The 18,445-nt window shown below is 41.3% G+C and overlaps 3 protein-coding genes across 3 annotated transcripts; 1 reads left to right on the forward strand and 2 right to left on the reverse strand. All coding sequences in view use genetic code 11, as the record gives it.

Annotated features, from left to right (window-relative positions):
- Positions 1-660: 660 nt before the first annotated feature.
- On the reverse strand, positions 661-8,596 carry EGR_04286 (Zinc transporter ZIP13; the record flags this gene model as incomplete). Its single annotated transcript, XM_024493535.1, has 7 exons — positions 661-891; positions 1,573-1,666; positions 4,705-4,775; positions 5,121-5,234; positions 5,723-5,812; positions 5,967-6,347; positions 8,561-8,596. 7 exons carry the CDS (start codon positions 8,594-8,596, stop codon positions 661-663), a joined length of 1,017 nt encoding a protein of 338 aa, XP_024352043.1.
- Positions 8,597-8,850: 254 nt separating this feature from the next.
- EGR_04287 (Ubiquitin-fold modifier-conjugating enzyme) lies at positions 8,851-9,392 on the reverse strand (the record flags this gene model as incomplete). The annotated part of the gene is made up of 2 exons (XM_024493536.1): positions 8,851-9,139; positions 9,184-9,392. 2 exons carry the CDS (start codon positions 9,390-9,392, stop codon positions 8,851-8,853), a joined length of 498 nt encoding a protein of 165 aa, XP_024352044.1.
- A 2,583-nt stretch (positions 9,393-11,975) lies between these two features.
- On the forward strand, positions 11,976-18,445 carry EGR_04288 (WD40 repeat-containing protein SMU1; the record flags this gene model as incomplete). Its single annotated transcript, XM_024493537.1, is given in 11 exon segments — positions 11,976-11,981; positions 12,202-12,284; positions 12,317-12,397; positions 12,414-12,561; positions 12,608-13,000; positions 13,050-13,190; positions 14,211-14,434; positions 16,251-16,419; positions 17,199-17,324; positions 18,110-18,265; positions 18,347-18,445. 11 exon segments carry the CDS (start codon positions 11,976-11,978, stop codon positions 18,443-18,445), a joined length of 1,626 nt encoding a protein of 541 aa, XP_024352045.1.

Below are 18,445 nucleotides of genomic sequence, written 5' to 3' on the forward strand. Positions count from 1 at the left end.
CATCTAGTGGGACTTGGGGATACAGCATGGTCCAGAGACCGCCCCACCCAAAGGAAGTGCAATAGAGGACACCCAAAGTGGTCCCTTTTAGCAAAACCGAGAGTTAAGTGGACAACTTATTACGATACCTCTCACACAAACCACGTGGCTTTTCGGGCGCTACCTCATAAAACATTGCTAGCTTGCAAACTTCCCATTCTCCGTAATATGACCCATGCCGGCCATTAATCTTCCCAATCCAGGCATCTATAGCCGGATTTATAAGAGAACATCAAAGTAAATTAATACGTGAACTTTATGCAGTGTGTGGTACAACGGTTACATGTTTGATTCCATTCTCTGCAATAGGGTGGTAATACTAGAGTGCATCGCAATACCAATTTCGCAATTATCAACTCCTTCCAGACGCGATTTGTCCATAAACACTAACCTAGCTAAACTTGAGGGAGTCTCAGAATGGCGCATTCCCATGTTCTCACTTACCAGAATCGACATTCCCAAGCATTTTCCATGAAATTCCACACTAAATCCCAATTCATTTTTTGAGACTTATGACGTCAGCCCAGTGACGGAAGGTACCGCCCTCGCTCATGACTATCCAAAAGTGATTGCGACTTTTTGTATACTTTGTCGGTGAAGAGCACGTAAAAGCACACGCATTTATTGGTGCTTGATAGGAAATGAATCTGGATGGTAAAAAACGAAAACAACTATGACAATCATTCTTGCAGGTACAAAGGCTGAAGATTGCACAAATTGTCCACTAGAGGAGATTGTTTCCAAAATGCTTTCATCGCGATCGCTTGATTCTAACTCAAAAAGTGGACGCATGCAAGTCCCTGAATGCACACCACTCCAAGCAACATGAAGCACAGCTGGATGAAGGACTCCCTTAAAATGAAGCAACAAAGCATAATTAAGCATTTGGGTACCAATAACTACCATTTTAACACCATCCAAAACGGTATCTTCCTTCAAAATTTGTCCCAGTGATTTTTAAGCAGTCAAACGTTGAAAATGATTTCGGAGAGGACTGGGGAGTACATTTTATACAGGCCTAGCTTTCGTGATCAGGATTGGAATCGGCAATAAAACACTTGTTTGAGGAGATAAAATCACATTACTTCTACAAATTACTCGTGTGATTATGAAGTCGTAAACCAGATGGACGCATCTAGCCACGCAGGTCACATCAAGCTCTAGGAATTTCGACGCTCGAAAACCCGAGTCACCTCCCCTCTCAATCTTGACAACCACGGCTCAATGGCCATTTACAAGCAAATGTGAGTGGGTATTTACTGACATCGTTTAGCACCATAACAGGCGACACGTCTTTAAAAAATTGTACACGGTTCATTTTCGCATAAATTCAGGGTAAACGCATGGGAATCTTACATATAAGTAGTTAAAGTCGCCATGTTTGTTCCTCGAAACTAACAAATTGTAAAAGATTTAAGTGTTCCACTAATTTCGCTCGTTTGTGTAAAGGGAGGGCAAAGGTCTGTACTGAGGGTTTGGATGGTAGGCTAGATTAAATTGAATAAGGATTTTTTAAATTTACACATCACCTACCTTGGTGTCTTTTCTTGCAAAAAAGTGGGAAGTAAAGAGACCAGCGCGATGTACAGAAACCCACCGGCCGTAAAAGGCAGCAATAACATCCAATCTACGAGGAAAGCAGAACCATTTTAACCATTAGCAATACATAAAACAGCCGCATAAATTTAAATAATGATTGGGTCCCCGTGAAGACTACCAAATCTTGTAACATACTTGAAAAGGGCCTCAGAATATTTCGCTTTAGTCTTGGACTTAGCTCACAATGATGTTTTGATGGAATTTTTGGACTTGCATGACTTCGTGCATATGAAAGTTACTAAAACAAAAGTCCATAAATTCCGTGACAGAAGCCACAAATAATTCATTCATTCATTCTCATAAATGATTCTACAGGGCATGCATTTTGCAATAATAGGTGACCCAGGAATTAGCAGAAAAAAATGACATCGACCACAGTCGTACTCGCCAAACACATTTGTTGTCGAAACACCAAACGTTGCCGTGTGACTGCAAAAAAACGACGAAGCCGAATTCCATAATGAAAGGCACACAAAGTTATTTGGAGGTGGTGATTTATTGTAAACACGCGGCGTCTGTGAAGGATTTGAACTACCGTTGATTGTACACAGTCTAGGTTCAACAATTGCCTTGGGGGAACCGACACTACTTGTGGCACAGTGGATGAATCAATGCGATAGGCCTTGCCTGCTGTCACCTTTGATGAAGAAAGACACAGAGCTTGGATGCTAGCAGAATTAACTAAGGTCAGGCGATCTTAACTGTAAAAGATCATTTTGATTACGGCGAACCAGATGCTGCACTGGGAGCGAACAAAGCAAGCTTTCGCCATCCAAATTAGAGCAGGAATAATCGCTAAGATGCGTGCATTAATCCGCTGTCAAATGATAAAGGGGAGCCAGCATGGATTGTTGAATCAGATTTTGAAGCATGTCCTTCATTTAAAAAGGATCAAGTATCGCCTCTGATTTACGGAACTTCCAGTATGTTTCAAAATCATATAAACTTGGACACTGATGGCTCTGCTGCCAACAAGAGCAAGAAAGGGAGCGAACTTGCTGCCTGCATATTTGCATAATGAAGCCGAATATTCAATTGTGTATAGTGCTGAAGATAAACACAGAACTCTACCAAGCATCGTCAGCTAATTCAAGCCCTAGGAACCATTATAAGTGTTACCCATAAGCACGTGCAACGGTGATTGTGGCTCGTAGTTTGTTAAATCAGAAGGAATTGACAGTAAGGAATGCCGAGAAAATTTCACGCATAATTTTGACAAGGCAGATACAAAAATGTATGTGGTAAATCGTATTTCAGTACTAATAGGAGTGCGTTTTCCGATTTACTAAATGTCAAAAAGTGTTAACAGACATGAAGGCGATTTACGAAAACTTTAACCGAAAATAACTGCACAAATGTTTTAAACGCGAACTGCCAAGGAAAGCGAATGGTGTTTTGACTTCATGTGGCCAAATGTCCCAGAGGTTTAACGAAAAATCGTGTCCCAATATCACCCGGAACTTAAACTACGTTTTTGTTAAAATCCACTTCATATTGTCATTTTAATCAACCTTAATGGAATAATTGCCATTCATTTCCAATGAAGACAACGATGGATAGTGTGATTTCCACTGTAACACAAACCGACGGAAACAGAAACCACTATGTCAAAGTCGACTTATTTGTGGAAGAGTCACTCGATTTAATGAATGATTAAGTAGTGATAGGATCACTCAAATGTGAAATGCGGGCAGAACACATACCCTCATCATCTACTTGTTTCGAGCACCTACGGTTAATAGGCCATGACTCTTCGAGCTGAAGCACTAAACACTTTTCCCTCAGTATGGATTAGAAACCCACATTTTCCAAGCGAATAATTTGTTTCATTACGTGTGTTGATAATCAGTTCGGACCCAAGAGTAGAGACAAACGCATAGTGTTTTACCCTAGACGGATGGAAGGAGTATTTAATTCACTACGGTGAGTGAGAATACAGACATGTTCATAAATTCTATGCTAGAATTTTCGTTCTTTTTTTATTAATTCGGGGCAGTACAGTGCTACTAATTACTTAGAGACTAGAGGACTATGGGGATTTGGTTGTAAAAAGCTTTACATAGGCAACAAAAAGGGCCCTTTGCTAAACTAGGCACCACTGGGTGTTGGTCAAACACAAAGCCGAGTGAACAAGGAGATGTCCTGACAGTGGACTTGGAGGTGCAACGCTCGCACTGTTTGTGTTTGCCCACAAATATTTACACCATTGTTCTACTGGCCCATACCCTTACGAAGACAGATGAAGCGGTAAATAGTCAGATGAAGAAGAATAAGCAAACGACAAAACAAGTAATTTTTAGGTCTACAAATGCAAATACCAATCCTCAACTGACAATAAAAGCAAATATTTTCAAAATGTCTTATTACGTTTATTTAATTCACTCTATAAAACTTGCAGTCAGTAATAAGTTAACGTCGTTTCTTAGTTCATACATCTTATAAGGATAGAAAACTATCCGATGGTTCACTGCATCACCATTCCGGCCAGGAAGAAATTTAAGAAACTAGCTCCATTAATTTGGAACAAAATTGCGTTAAACAGCAGTGCCGTGACCGAAACACTAAAGTGTTGTGTTTGGCATATTCTACAAGGTCAAACAAACAGGAATTCTGAAGAAATCACGTCAATCAAGCTCCCTTGGATAACCAACTCACGTTGGTGATATAAAGTGGCAGAATAAAGTGTATACCTTAAATACACCCGGACACACCTTGATTTGTTATAACAGGTTTGCCCTGGCCCCAAGGCTTCAAAACTTTGCAGGTCACATGGTTCAAGTCAATCAAGTTAACCTGAAAACTACAGGCGATCGCATCGTAACGGAGAATAAGTGAAAAGAATTATGCTGCACAGGAATATTTAGCAGACGACGTTCAAAAAAGGGCGGTAGGAAAGCTATCGCAACACTTCACTTCTAAGCTAAGAGTCTGCGCTCCAGGGTAGTGAGCTAAAACCAGCCCTAAGGGACTATAGTTATTTGAAACAGTCGTATGATTTTTTCACGTCAAAAGGTGTAAAAACCTAGATGCATACTAGAGAAGATCAAATTAATTAGTTAGTGTCACCTACCTTTAAACTTCCAACGAAAAATGGCTAATGTGTACGTTCCAATTAGACACGTCGAAGCCGTCAAAAGCTGAAACAATGTAGAGAATTACGTACTTAATTTATTCATTAGAATCCATAGGGATTACGCGAAACCATAGGCTAGTCTAACGGCTGACGATAACATGAGGTTGTTTGTACAAATAAGTTAGGATGTTAAGCTTTAAAGTCCGCTTGAAGGCTTTAAGATAGGTTGCATTTCAAAGCCTACCATTAAGTGAAGTATGCATTCGATTTCACTTTTGACTAGTGTAAACACAAAAAAAAGGTACTACAGATTGCATACGGGGCAAGAATGGCTTAGTTTATTTTGACCCCTATCGACAGGTCTAGGTTCGTGAGAATTTGAGATAAATATTAAAAAACAGACTCTCACCTGTGCTTTAATGGCACCCCGTCGAGAAAATCCACTCCGAAGCAGAATGATGAAATCAGATATTTCGTGGGGAATCTCGTGAATTAGTAGGCACGTCGTAGCAATCAGCCCACACTGAAATGCAAAAAAAAGGAAAATAATAAAATCCCAGGATATTTTAATGGGCAGTTTTTGTTAAATCATACATGGAATATCGTAGCAGCAGATGAGATACATGCAACAATGTCAAAACACATGACAAGCTAATTAGAATGCAAGACTGGGTTTGCCATAAGTATTATTCCGACTTCTTCAAATGCAACCTCCTGATTAAGACAAAATTTTACTTGCTGACGGCATTAATCAAATTCGTATCTATCTTGGAGGTGGATCTTTCGAAATTATCTCTTTAGTTCAAATTATTACAGACAGTCTTGAATATAGTTTCCTCATACGTGATTCAAAAGCGTTTTGTATAATGTTTAAGAGATCGTGTTGCTAATGTATTGCGGAATTAATAAAACATAGCTACCTTTATGTCAGAATCGTCTAATTAGAGTTAAAAAAAATATCAAGACATTGCAGAATTTTACATATGGTAACTAATCTAGACAGCGTCTTACGCGAATTGAAACGGAATAACTAGCTCCCAATGAAAGCCCGTGAGAAAAGTTATCAATTGAATTTGCAAGAAGATTTAAATATCCAACGGCCTAAACCATTAAATAAGAATTGGCCAAACCCGTGGAACAGAGAAACCAACTCCCGGTCTTACTCGAGGAGAATCCATAATTTGTAAATCATTTGATGATTTGCCAGTTTTCGAAAGCTTTACGAATAGGTAACCTTCTTTAAGGTACTGTATACCTGCAGGTTCTCGTAAAAGCCAGCGACCATTTCTGTTGCAAAAAATACCAAAATACCAGTGAGGATTGCAAGAGCCCATGCACTGCTGCTGAGTAAAAGGCTGTCAACAGATTCTGGAAGTAAATGGAGGAAGACTTCACCCAAAAGGCTGCCAGTAGCAAAGCACAGCCACCGGTTTAACACTATTTCCAAAGTTGATATAGAATCCCCACAATTCATACCAATTTCATTCAAGCTAAGTTTGTTTGGAGCTTCTAAAATGAGTGCGGGAAAAATGCCACTGCTTCCGACTGCCATAGCCGATAAGGTAGATAATATCGCCTCGAAGAAGTTCGGAAGCCCAACCATTTCAACGTTCCCGAACTTTGAGGAACATGTAACCTTGAGTAAGTGTTGAGACAATTGAAATGAGTACTATAAACAATTTCATTATTTCTCATATTATTTCAAAATATTTCTCTTCAAATCGTTGCGTAAATGTCGCATACTATCGTGTTGTGTTACTAATAGTGTGAGGTAAACGTATGTGCTTCCTTTTTTTAGAATATTATAGATGTTCTTCTCTCCACCCAAGTTAAAAACAAGTTGCATATTATAAGCACAGTCATGGGAAAAGTGAACACAATGATGGCATATTTGTGATTCGGTTACCTTTAACCGACTAGTGTTTTTCAACCCTTAGGTAGTTGTGCGCGATATCCATCTTTCCTACATTAGATTTAATAACTACAGCAATTTCTAGATAACGACTAGTATAATGCATATTTTTTTTCTAGATTGCCAACCTAAAAAACACTCCTAAGCCCCCCAAAACGACGCACTAGGCACATTTTGTACACTACTGGCAGTAGTTTAAACACCTGCTCGATTCTTTACTCGAATTATAATTCCTGTGGTTCTAAAAATACAGTCGATAATCCACAACGTCCTAATAATTTCCTGAAGATGAGAGAAGACCTTCTACCCTGGCACAAAATTTGTATTTGCCATACAGCAAAGCTTTAAGCTATTAGCATGGTCCCGAGGCCAAGCCACCCAAAGAAGTTACTACAGTAGAGCCTCATATTGTTTCCTTTACTAACAGTAAGAGTGAAACAACCAACAAATTACAGAGCATATTGGCTTTCTACTTCTACTCTTTCTACATATACATTTCCGCGAGCTAATTTTACCTGCGATATCATAGAACACACAAGCATCTAAAATATCAATAACGTCTCTCATGTAACTGTAGCACCCTAAGACTTCTCTGGACGCGAAAGAAAGCGTAATAGTATGACCGAATATGTACTACCGACGCAGGGAATGGCTGGGAGGCTACCGGCATGGACCGAAGTCCGTGTCACTGGGATTGACTACAACGGCTGCACCCTTAAGTGCCCGCGTAACAAAAATGAAGTTGAACAAACAATCAAAATACCACATAACAACTTCATTCAAACCGTAGTCGCGCCACCAGTTTCTCCCATATTCCAAATACTTGTATTGATAAGCTTTGCCTGTAGAGATCATGAAGCATTTCCGACACCCTTATACTGGGAGTAGAGGTTCCAGGGGAATAGAACCAATCTCCATGTTGATCGATAGTGTGCCCTCGGTCGTGAGGTTCATCTTGAGAGCTTGTGCCCATAGGAACTGTTCAAAAAGTGTGGCACTTTGGATTTCCCACGAGCTTGTAGTAGGGCCCAGCAGTATGCTGGAGGATACATTACTGTAGCGCCCCGAGACTCCCTGAAGACGAAAGAAGACACAGCGCTCGGGCAGAATATATTCAGCGCAGAGAAGGCGTCTGGGCTATTGGCATGGCCCGAAAGGCCAGCCCACCCAACGAAGTACGAGAGGGCTAATTCAAAGTACAAAAGCGGCGCCTCACCAATACCGAGGGATAGACCACTATCGTATTACATTACTAACACACAGAAGAGTTGAGTGGATAATGGCATGGCTCGAAAGCCAAGGCACCTCGTCGGAGCACGATCCACGGGGACCAACGCGCCAGCGCAGTCAAACCTAGAAATAAAGTATCCAGGCATTACACAACTATGCACTGCAGAACCTCCCGTAGATACCCCTTATTGGCCGGAAAACAGACTGCATGATGTAGTCATATCGCAGCAGATCTGATTGAAAATGACTTCTGTACCAAATTCATAAGAGGACAATAAGGCCAGCAACTCACAACATCGTTAATCTCAAATTGAAACCCTCACAAAAGCTTAAATATAGTTTGGCTAAAGGGAACTAAGATGTGATACCCAAAAGCGCTAGCAGTCTTCGACCAAGCTTTAACTCCCAGCCTCGATTACAATTAGAACTCCGTTACCAAATCGGAAGCGGAATGTCAAGGTGCGGAGCAGGTGCTCGGTTACGCATATTTTAAAGGAGAATCTACCCACTCTACCAAAGAGCGGTTTCAGGTGGCTCAATTATTGACCAGAAGACAAAGAAACCTGTTCTATACACAGCCCCAAATAGATCATCCCCAAACTAAACTAGCCTATAGCAGCAAAAATTTAGAGGACAATTGAAGAACAGAGTGATTTTGAATTAGTTACGATATGCCACCAAAAATATGAAAAAAGAACGCAAATTACAGTGCCAGGGTCAAATAGGAGCAGTGCTTCGTCCATATACACGCATGAAGTATTTACGAAGAATAACCATCCAGGTCACACCAAACAACCTAATGAGTACTAAATGGGACAACTCAAATCTTCTGATGTATGAAGGTAGAGATTCAACCAATTTATGCTCAGTAAAAAAATAATTGAAAATGAATATCTTAAGCCGAAATACTGATCTTCCCAGATCACGCCCAAATTAGTTCTTTATTTTCACAAAAGTTATCTGCAAAGAAAAGCCAAAAAACATGTACAAAATGAAATCACTCATCTTCGGGATGTTTTATTAACCCTTTACTAATCAAATCAGGAATCTCAACTGCAAGCCATGGACCGAGACCCAGCGCAAGAGCATGTGCAATACCAAATTTGGGGACATTTCGAGTCCATAAGGGTTTGAAGTGATCAGTGAGGCAAATTTTTCCACCACGATACATCTTCGCCGTTTTCCCATCCAATTCCGGTAGCATTATCTCTGGGTTGGATGCGGGATAAGAAACAGGAATATCGAAGCAAACATCGAATTCATATTTTCTCATTTCATGAATATACCTAAAGTTAAAGGCACTGATAAGAAAAATTAGCTGCTCACACACCAACATTTTCCTGTCCACCTCGTCCCATTTGAGTTGGATTCAATTTGGAACCAATGATTGTCATTTTCCTTATTATGTTCCACATATTTTATTAAAGAAGTATATTCCTCCTTTAAACGTGTAACCCAATCATCTCCATCTCGTGGACCAGCCCTTGTCTTGAGAAGGGGAATAGCAGCTAGTGTCCTCTTCAAACCCTCACCCGACATCCAGCAAAGGAAACACGTTACGACAATTATTGGCTGAGAAAAAGTACTTCAATAAAGTCGCCGACAATTAAGTGCATAGGAACACACAGAAAGTGTAAATCAAAGTAAGATTTATGTGCCAATTAGGCCTTTTAAAATTAACATATCCACTAAAACTTGTAAATCTACAGATCCACAGTCAGGAGGATTGCGCGTGAAGAATTATATAAAGAGAATAGAGCTAAACAAGGTTAAGTGCATTGTAAATTAGACTGTGTTATCCTATATTTACTCCAAACCTTGGGCAGATTAGGTGATAAAAGGGCTGCATCCCCAGTATCTAAGCCTTGGAGACTTACCGGTCACCAATTTTCACGGAGGATCAGGAATCGACAACTCTTTGGGAATCAGTGACGTTTACCCAGCCTCGAGGTTGGCACTAAGATTCAATATAAATCGCCGGGCCGATTGAAGTCCAGATTTCTAATTTTCAGTTTGTATCAACATAGAAACCCTACATACCCTATGTTGGTTTGCTAAGGCTCGACTTTTAGAAGCCAACTCTGTGTCTTGGCCATTGTGCAATTGCCAAGTTGGTTGGTCTCTGGGCTATGCGAGAATCCTTAGGGCCTTCTGTGTTGAACATTTACATTTTACCCAAATATGTGGTGTCCTATTGTCTTCAAATAGGTCACAGTGCGCTTCTTTGTTGGAAACTTTAAGCAAACCCGACCCTAAAGGATATCTCTCCTGATTTCTACTGCTAGGTGACACACTTAACAGGGTGGTAAAAGTGAACATGCCACGATAGAGTAATCAGTGCCGACCCAAAAAAGATGGGCTGGGAGTGACAGCTACCTTATTAGCTACCTTAATCTCGTGTTCGCAGGTTTAGCCATTAACAAGAGACGACACTATCCGTGCCCCACTTAGAAAGGTTTCGGTATGGAGTCTCCCAAAGCACCTGCAAGAAGGCATCAATAAAAGGAACTTTCGATCCCCCTCTTTGGCCCTCTTTTAGCTGGATAGAACCCATAGAGATTTGAATGCACAGTGCTGAAGTAAGAATAAATTACCGGGTAGGAACAGACCCAAAACTATACCGAAAAATGGAGTGATGTCTAGCACAATCGAATGTCCCTGAATTCCGTTCTTATACAGAACGAAATTTCAAATCCAGCAGATTTGCTATGAAATGTTTGTGGCATTGTAGTTAATTATCTTCTCAGTTGTATGCGAATTCGATCACCATCACGATTGCCTCGTGGATGTTATCTTTCAGCAATGATTGCACTGTGATGGCTGACACGGAAGGTTTAACAAAAGAACCACCGCAGATGACACATAAAAGACGAAAGGGCTGTTGTTTAGCCCCAATTCGGCATGAGACTTCTTTGCGTCTTAACCAGTGCTCATTCGAGGGGTGAGCTGGCGTCCAGATCATGCTAGTATGACCAAGTACTACTTCAAACGGAGTATGTATATTCCACCTTAGTATTATGTCATCCATCGTTCTCAGGGAAGTCTGGGGAGATATACTACTTAACATAACCTGGCAAATACGTATCAGTTTGCCATATTTTTTAGCTTTTTTGTACAGCCACGCAGAGGTTCCTGTCCCTGAGGTCTGTAATTTCGCACTGCGGCTTGGTGTGCGTAGTATTTATTTACTTCGTGGTGCACTTATCTGATACTTTGTTCATATTTCTGGATATTTGAATCAGCGTAAGGGTATAGGCACCCTATGCGGCATAGGCTAAACTACTTTGCAAGTCACTGATGCAAGTTCTATCATGATGATTAGGTTTTTACAGCTAAGAGGACTTTGGGTGACATATTGTCAAAATGTGCAACTTCAATACAATTTAAACCCTTGTGCTGCGTCCCGAGATCTTCCTGAAGACGAGAGAAGACATAATACTCGATTAGAATATATACATATATATATTGATCACAGAGAAGGTATTTGGGCTAACTGCAAGGCCTGAAGGCCAGCCCACTCGGTGTGGTACAAAAGCCAAGTCAAAAGTGGCTACTCTCCAATACCGGGAGATAAACAACCATTGTATTAAGTAGCCCCTCCCTCTTCTAAGCTTCGTCTCCGGCTCTTCCCTTGGTTAACCTCCCCCGTCGGCCACCATAACGTAGTTGGTGCTGTAAAGAAACACCCGCGACCAGCCGTGTCAGTCAACAAATTTCCATGCAACTGAGGAGATACTTGACCTCAACGTCACTAATCCCTCTTGGTAATTTAATTGGTTATGGGATTTCGTCCGGTTTGGGAATTTGATTTGGGTAGATGTAGGCAAACTGGCCTAGAAGCAGATTTGTGAAAGAGGGACGGGATTTAACACAGGTCCTTGGAGAAAGGGTTTCGAGTCTGTTCCTCCTTGCCACGTTGTTCCCACTTTAGAGCTGCCCGTGCCCTACTCAGCTAATAAGAAATAAAACAAACAACAACAATCACCATATTACGGTTAAGCTTCAGCTAATTGTTGAATCTGTACGACTACATGTGCGCGGCATTGAATAAATAAAAGCCAAGGCGCAACTTGTGTGTGGATCGTGCAGGTTTTTTCTACTCATAAGTCTAGTCTAGCTGGAATGCGAGTATGGTAGTTATACTTCATTCGCTCTCATATTTTCTGTCATTAATTTGTGCTGATTGCGTGCTATTTTTTAAGCTTCATGGAACTATTACGACACAGCTGTTGTCCTTTTTTTGCTAGTCAGCTGTCACGGTTAGCGGTATTTAATAATTTTAGTGAATTTTTTTAGAGGACACTTGTTTTCTTTAACGAATCCTGAAGAGTTTTTACTAATCATATAGAGGGAGCCAACTTCGATTTGTTCATATGTGAGCACGGGCTGTGCTTTGATCTTGCAGATGTCGATCGAGTTGGAATCCGCTGAGTAGTGTTTTCACATTTTCTAGTGGTTTTTAGTGTTGTTCGGCTTATTGAACAGTATTTAAAGGAGAATAATCTACTGCGTACCTTGCAAGTACTACAGGTCGGTGATCTGAAGTTAATTTATTTTCAGACAGGAAGAAACTGGTGTCACACTTAACACTGTCGATTCTGTTGAAAGTTTTATGAATGAAATCACAAGTGGTCATTGGGATACTGTTCTCAAGGTTGTACAAAATTTGAAGCTCTCAGACCACAAACTTATGGACCTCTACGAACAGGTGCATTCTTCAAATCTGCATTTTGTATTATTGTTTCCGCTTAAAGATTGTCATCGAGCTGGTAGAACTGCGAGAATTAGGCGCAGCTCGAACTCTTCTCCGTCAAACAGATCCCATGGTCCTACTCAAACAGAATCACCCGGACCGCTACCTGCATTTGGAAAACCTCTTGGCCCGATCCTACTTTGATCCGCGTGAGGCTTATCTCGAAGGGCAGTCCCGTGAAAAACGGCGTCAGGCGATTGCCTCCGCGCTATCTGGTGAGGTTAGCGTAGTACCACCCTCAAGACTGCTGGCCCTGTTGAGTCAGGCGCTGAAGTGGCAGCAGCATCAAGGTCTCCTTCCCCCTGGAACGGCCATCGACGTCTTCCGCGGTAAGGCAGCTGTTCGTGAGCAGGAGGAAGAGAAGCCACCCACGCAGCTTTCGGCGACAATTAAGGTTTGCTTTACCACCTACCCAAGATCAATTAATGAAACGGTTTGTTTAGTTGGGTCAAAAGACACATGTTGAGTGCGCAAAGTTCAGTCCGGATGGGCAGTATCTAGTGACAGGATCTGTGGATGGTTTTATTGAAGTGTGGAATTTCATCACGGGCAAGTTGAGAAAGGATCTTAAGTATCAAGCGCAGGTACGTCCATTTTGTTTAGTATTTTGCTGTTTGTTTATCTGGCGGACATCTGCTGTAACATTTTTCGTTCTTTTATGGATGATTTTAAGCACACGTACATTGTTCACTGCATCCTGAATTATACAGTTTTAGTAAGTCTAGCATTGAAAGGTCAAGTTTATGAAGTTGAGATAAGCACAGTGAGGTAGATGCACGGAGTATTTATTTAAAACCGCAACCCACAGGAAAGTTTTTAGCAACTTGAAAATGACCTGTAGATCTAGCAACACTTACATTTATTCATTTAGCAAAAGTGATATCGCATCACCATCGCACCTCAGGGCACAAAACGAGATGGTTTATTAGCTGGATTCACTGCCACTATTTGTTTATTCGCCGACATGGACCGGTAGTTCTAAGTAGCCCTTGAAAATGAGGCTATACAAGTTGTATTTTCATATCAAACGCTGTCGACTGCTTCTTTTCTATTTTAACACTTTTTATGCTCCTTTAACAATAGCATTGCGTGATGGTTAACTGAGCGATTCCGTGCTTATTTCAACTCGGAGTCTATGGGATGAAGTAGCTTGATTTACTCACTCCTCGGAACTAGGACAGTATCTTTTTACAACGAGTGATTCTAATAAGAACAGGTTTCGGATGGACTATCAGAACGAGGTTTCACGATGTATTGTTTTTGCGAAACACGAGAAACGAACTGAACTGTTTTGTTGTTATAATACGCACGTAGACAGCGAGCTCCACCGAGTTAAATGTCTATAATATGTTTTAACTATTTAGGAGGTTGGGGTGGTTTTTCTGAAGGAAGTGTTCTACGATAGACTGTGCTGCTATGCCGTGCCAGTGCCCACAAAGTCTAATGGGTGAAACACTTTGTTTGAAACTCAAACACATTTATTTTCAATTATTTACTAGGTCTTTGGAACTTAGAGCAAAGGTACTAAATGGAGCATCAAAACGGCGCTTCACCGTAAATTATGGCCTGACAATAAAATGACCAGTCTGTGTTGTTTGTTATAGGAGAACTTTATGATGATGGACGCAGCGGTGCTGTGTCTGGCCTTCAGCCGCGACTCCGAACTGCTGGCCTCGGGCTCACTGGACGGCAAGGTGAAAGTGTGGCGCATTCAATCGGGTCAGTGTCTCCGACGTTTTGAGAAAGCTCATACGAAGGGTGTCACCGCTGCCCACTTCTCCATGGACAATGTCCACCTCCTCACTGCTAGTTACGATCACACCATCCGGTCAGTTTACTGGGTGTTTCTGGTCTGGTGCACTAGCTGCAATATCTGATTCTAGGTCTCACTGTATACTCCCATCATAATTACTGAACGTGGCTTTTATTTAAGTTGAATTGAACTTTTCCTAGTAGTTTTACCACCGTCTCTCTTCTTTCTGTGTTCCTGAAAATGAAATATTTAGTCTTGGTTGTCTTATCACCTTGAGCAAATTGCGGCATTTGCACCTAACAATAGGGCTAGAGTAAGCCTTGCTCTTGCTTTAGCTGCACTGGCGGATTTTCGGTCAGTACAGTATCCAATCGAAGTTAGTTTTACTTTTTTTCTCAAGCAAATTGTCCAGTTACCAAACGCTCACTCCTAAAACACTGGTGCGAGCCAATGTTAGCGATATATATTAAATTTAGCTTGTCCATTAGTTGGACTGTCCGATTAGCTGACTCATTTTTACTGCTTTGATCCCCCATTCGGCCAATACAGTGCATGAATGGATAATCGGTTATCTGCACTGCTTTACTGGCCATTTCACTTGTAAAATTTATAGTGTAGGTGTGAGTAATGTCTTAGTGAGTAGACAGATAATTATCCAATTCACTCGGAAAGTTGTACTTCTCATCAGATAACTATGTGAAGTGTGCATTTTTGAACCAAGTGTTTACATTGTTATTGTCCTGAAAAAATACAATGTTTTGCGCCCCAAATGTCAACACCGACCAACGTTTATCATGGGTTAAAGCTAATTTACGGTCGAGTAATGTACAAGATGCGTTGCTGGATTCTTGGCCACATTTTGGCACGCCCCTAGCATTCCATTTGGCCATTAAACATCTGCTCATGATAGTAAATTTCTGTTTGTATCCTGGGCGAATCTTGATGCGATTACTCAACACTTGAGACTAAGATATTGATACGGACCATTGCTGTCCATCTTTCAAGGTAGACATGTTTTATCAGCGCATTTGCGCCCTTGTTTGATTAGTGACCTTATTTCAGCATGCTTTTTTATCGCTCCGTTCAGCTTGTACAATGGCTGAATTGATGGCCAATCCTATGGACTACCTTAAGGATTGTACCCGAAATCGTATTCACGATTTTCTGTTAATTTGTCACTAAATATAAAAACGTCCGATGCGTTAGAGTTGTCACGTAGTTTGATTAAGCCCCTGTTCTGTGCTCCAAGCGTTTCGAACTCTTCTCCATTACATTTGCACCTGCCTATTCCCCATACCTTCTGCGTCCGAATTCATGTTGGAGGTAAAAATGACAACGCGTTTGTTTGAGATGCCTGAAACCCCAGAAAACGTTCTCGTTTGTTTTTCCAGGAGTTTCCATTTCCATGGATATCTTCCGAACATCCTAGAGCGTCGCGTTCTTACTCAGTCCCTCTTGAATGGCTGATATCACGTATGGACGCGCTTTGAGCACACTAACGCCCACTATAATAAGGCTAAGATAGGGATGTTACTATAAGTACACGTGACTGAAACAGCCTAGTGACGACTCAGGTAGTCCCCAATGTCCAACTTCCGGGCTCGTACACATTTGTCTTACCCGCTTTGCTTACCAATACATATCGGTGGTGAAGCGATCTGCATTGAAGTCTTACTTGTTGATTGCGGGCTTCAAGCTCATGCACATAGAGATCCAGCCCATAAAAATGCCTACACTTGGTCTGTTGTAAACCATTAACAAGGTAGAAATAATTTGGAATGATTACAATGAAATGACATTAAAGATGCATTCTAAGTGGGATGCCTGAGAAATGTCGACCATTAGACTGGAAATTTAGTTCCCATTGATAGCTGTTATGATTTGCTTTAAGGATTCATGGGATGAAGTCTGGTAACCTACTGAAGGAGTTCGTGGGTCACACGGGCTTTGTCAACGACGTAGTCTTCAGCCCTGACGGTCGTCACGTGCTCAGCGGCAGTGCGGATGGGTCGGTCCGCATCTGGTCCACGCGCACCGCTGAGTGTGTGAGCAATTGCAAGGTGAGTGCTCTGGATTTCTCATTTGGTAAAGTTTGTCCCTTAGATCCACATCTGTGGCCTTGGCGATTGAACTGGTTTATTCATTACTGCTCTTCACAAATGGAGGCGTTGCTCTACCCCTCTGATTTAACGTCCCCAACTGGGAAATGATAGTAATGATCCTTAATCACACTAGCCCATGTCAAAGGAAATAGAATAGTCTGCTTACTTTTTAGAAGGGGTTATTTTAAAGTACATCTTGCGTTTAAATGCTTCAGTATTTCATCAATTAACACTGAAGGAACTTCACCTACCTCAGTGCCGCCGAAGCAAGCCAGCGGCTTCTAGTTTTGCTTACTCTGATATTAGCCACTTCGTGAAAACTAGCTTGATAAAGGAAAAGTAACATTTGATGGGTTCGAAGTAAAGGTACTTCATCTCATTCCGCTACTGTTACCTTTCTCTCTATTAGGTGGTTGCGCATACAAATGTGATCTCGTTTTTATTCATTCATACTATTTTTTTGTTCTTGAATACGATAAATTAGATGCTTTTAAGAAAAAAATATGCAATTTTTTTTGTTTATCAAACCTATCACATTGAAGGTGCCGACTTATAATTTGTCTGCCTCAAGTTTAGAAGTAGGAAATTACCTCACTTAAGAGATTTCTTTGTATTCTGTTGTCATTTGGTACTACAAAGCATCGATATTTTTTTGCAGTTAATGGCCACAGCCAAGGAACAGTAATAGGGTAATCTTATCTAGAGCATTTTCTACCCTTCTCACCCCTTTTGTCCAGACCATTTCGGGCCTTGTTGGACGTGAGGTGCCGATTTTGAGTGTGCAGCTGATGCCTCGCAACGCGGACCAGTTCATCGTCTGCAGTCGTTCAAACACCATTGCCATCATGAATATGCAGGGACAGGTGAGTGCTGTGATCTTGATCCCTTTTAATAGAACTTTCATCGTATATAGGGAAGATTTTGGAAGTTTATGAACTTCTGGTAATTTTGCTGTAAGCCCCGAGAGTCACCAAGCTCACAAATCTCCTCTTTTCCCGATTTGGACGAAACGGCAATGGAAATGCTTTTTATGCCGTTTGCCTCGTAGTTAAGTCGGTCTACTTTGAATTACTTTGTATCCATTTGCTCCTGTTACGTTTCCTCAGCGAAGTTTGAATTCTATCTTCAGTGTGAAAGTGTAAACGGTCAGCTTAGAAAGTCCGTTTTTGCTATCGTCATTAGATGAGAATTTTGCCTCCTTAATCCTTAAGCAATTCAGAAATGTTGAAATTAAGTGATAATAAATTCGAACTGTAGACCAAGCATTGTATAATCTTCCTTAAATATTTAATGGTTTGTGATGACTGCTTTTAACGTAACTTTCTTGGTAAAATACAGTAATCGAAGTCACTACGGTTGTTGAAAGGTTTTCAGTTGATTTGGTATCAAACCTCGCACTTATTAAACTTAGCTAGCCATGCGACGACACGCTTGATCACGAACACAGCACTGCAAACACCGAAGGGTGGAAACTTTGCCACACTTTACTTGCATCATAACATTAGTATCGTAAATTTGTTGATGGAGGCAACTTAGGTACTGTGCATTCACGTGGTCTCATCTAATGTGCTCTATTTCCGCTAGTTGCGTACCAGCTCTTTCACACCGAGCTCGGTGGTGTTGAAGCACTATTTGCTTGCGCAAACAGGTAATCCGCAGCTGCACCAATGGGAAGCGCGAGGGTGGTGAATTTGTCGGTCTGACGGTGAGTTCAGGAGGCGAGTGGATCTACGCGGTGTGTGAGGATCGCCTTCTTTACTGCTTTAACGTCAGCAGCGGCGGCAAGTTGGAACGAACCCTCCCGGTGAGCGATGCCAGTTGTGATGTGATATCTCTACTTCTGATTGACAGTTTGTTGGTGCTTGATTTGTGTGCTTCCTTTTAGGTGCATGAAAAAGAGATCCTTGGGGTGGCTCACCATCCACACCAAAACCTCATCGCCACATTTTCTGAGGATGGGCTGCTGCGGCTTTGGAAACCTTGA

This window comes from Echinococcus granulosus (assembly GCF_000524195.1).
Source record: "Echinococcus granulosus chromosome Unknown EG_S00026, whole genome shotgun sequence".
Lineage (NCBI taxonomy): Eukaryota > Metazoa > Platyhelminthes > Cestoda > Cyclophyllidea > Taeniidae > Echinococcus > Echinococcus granulosus.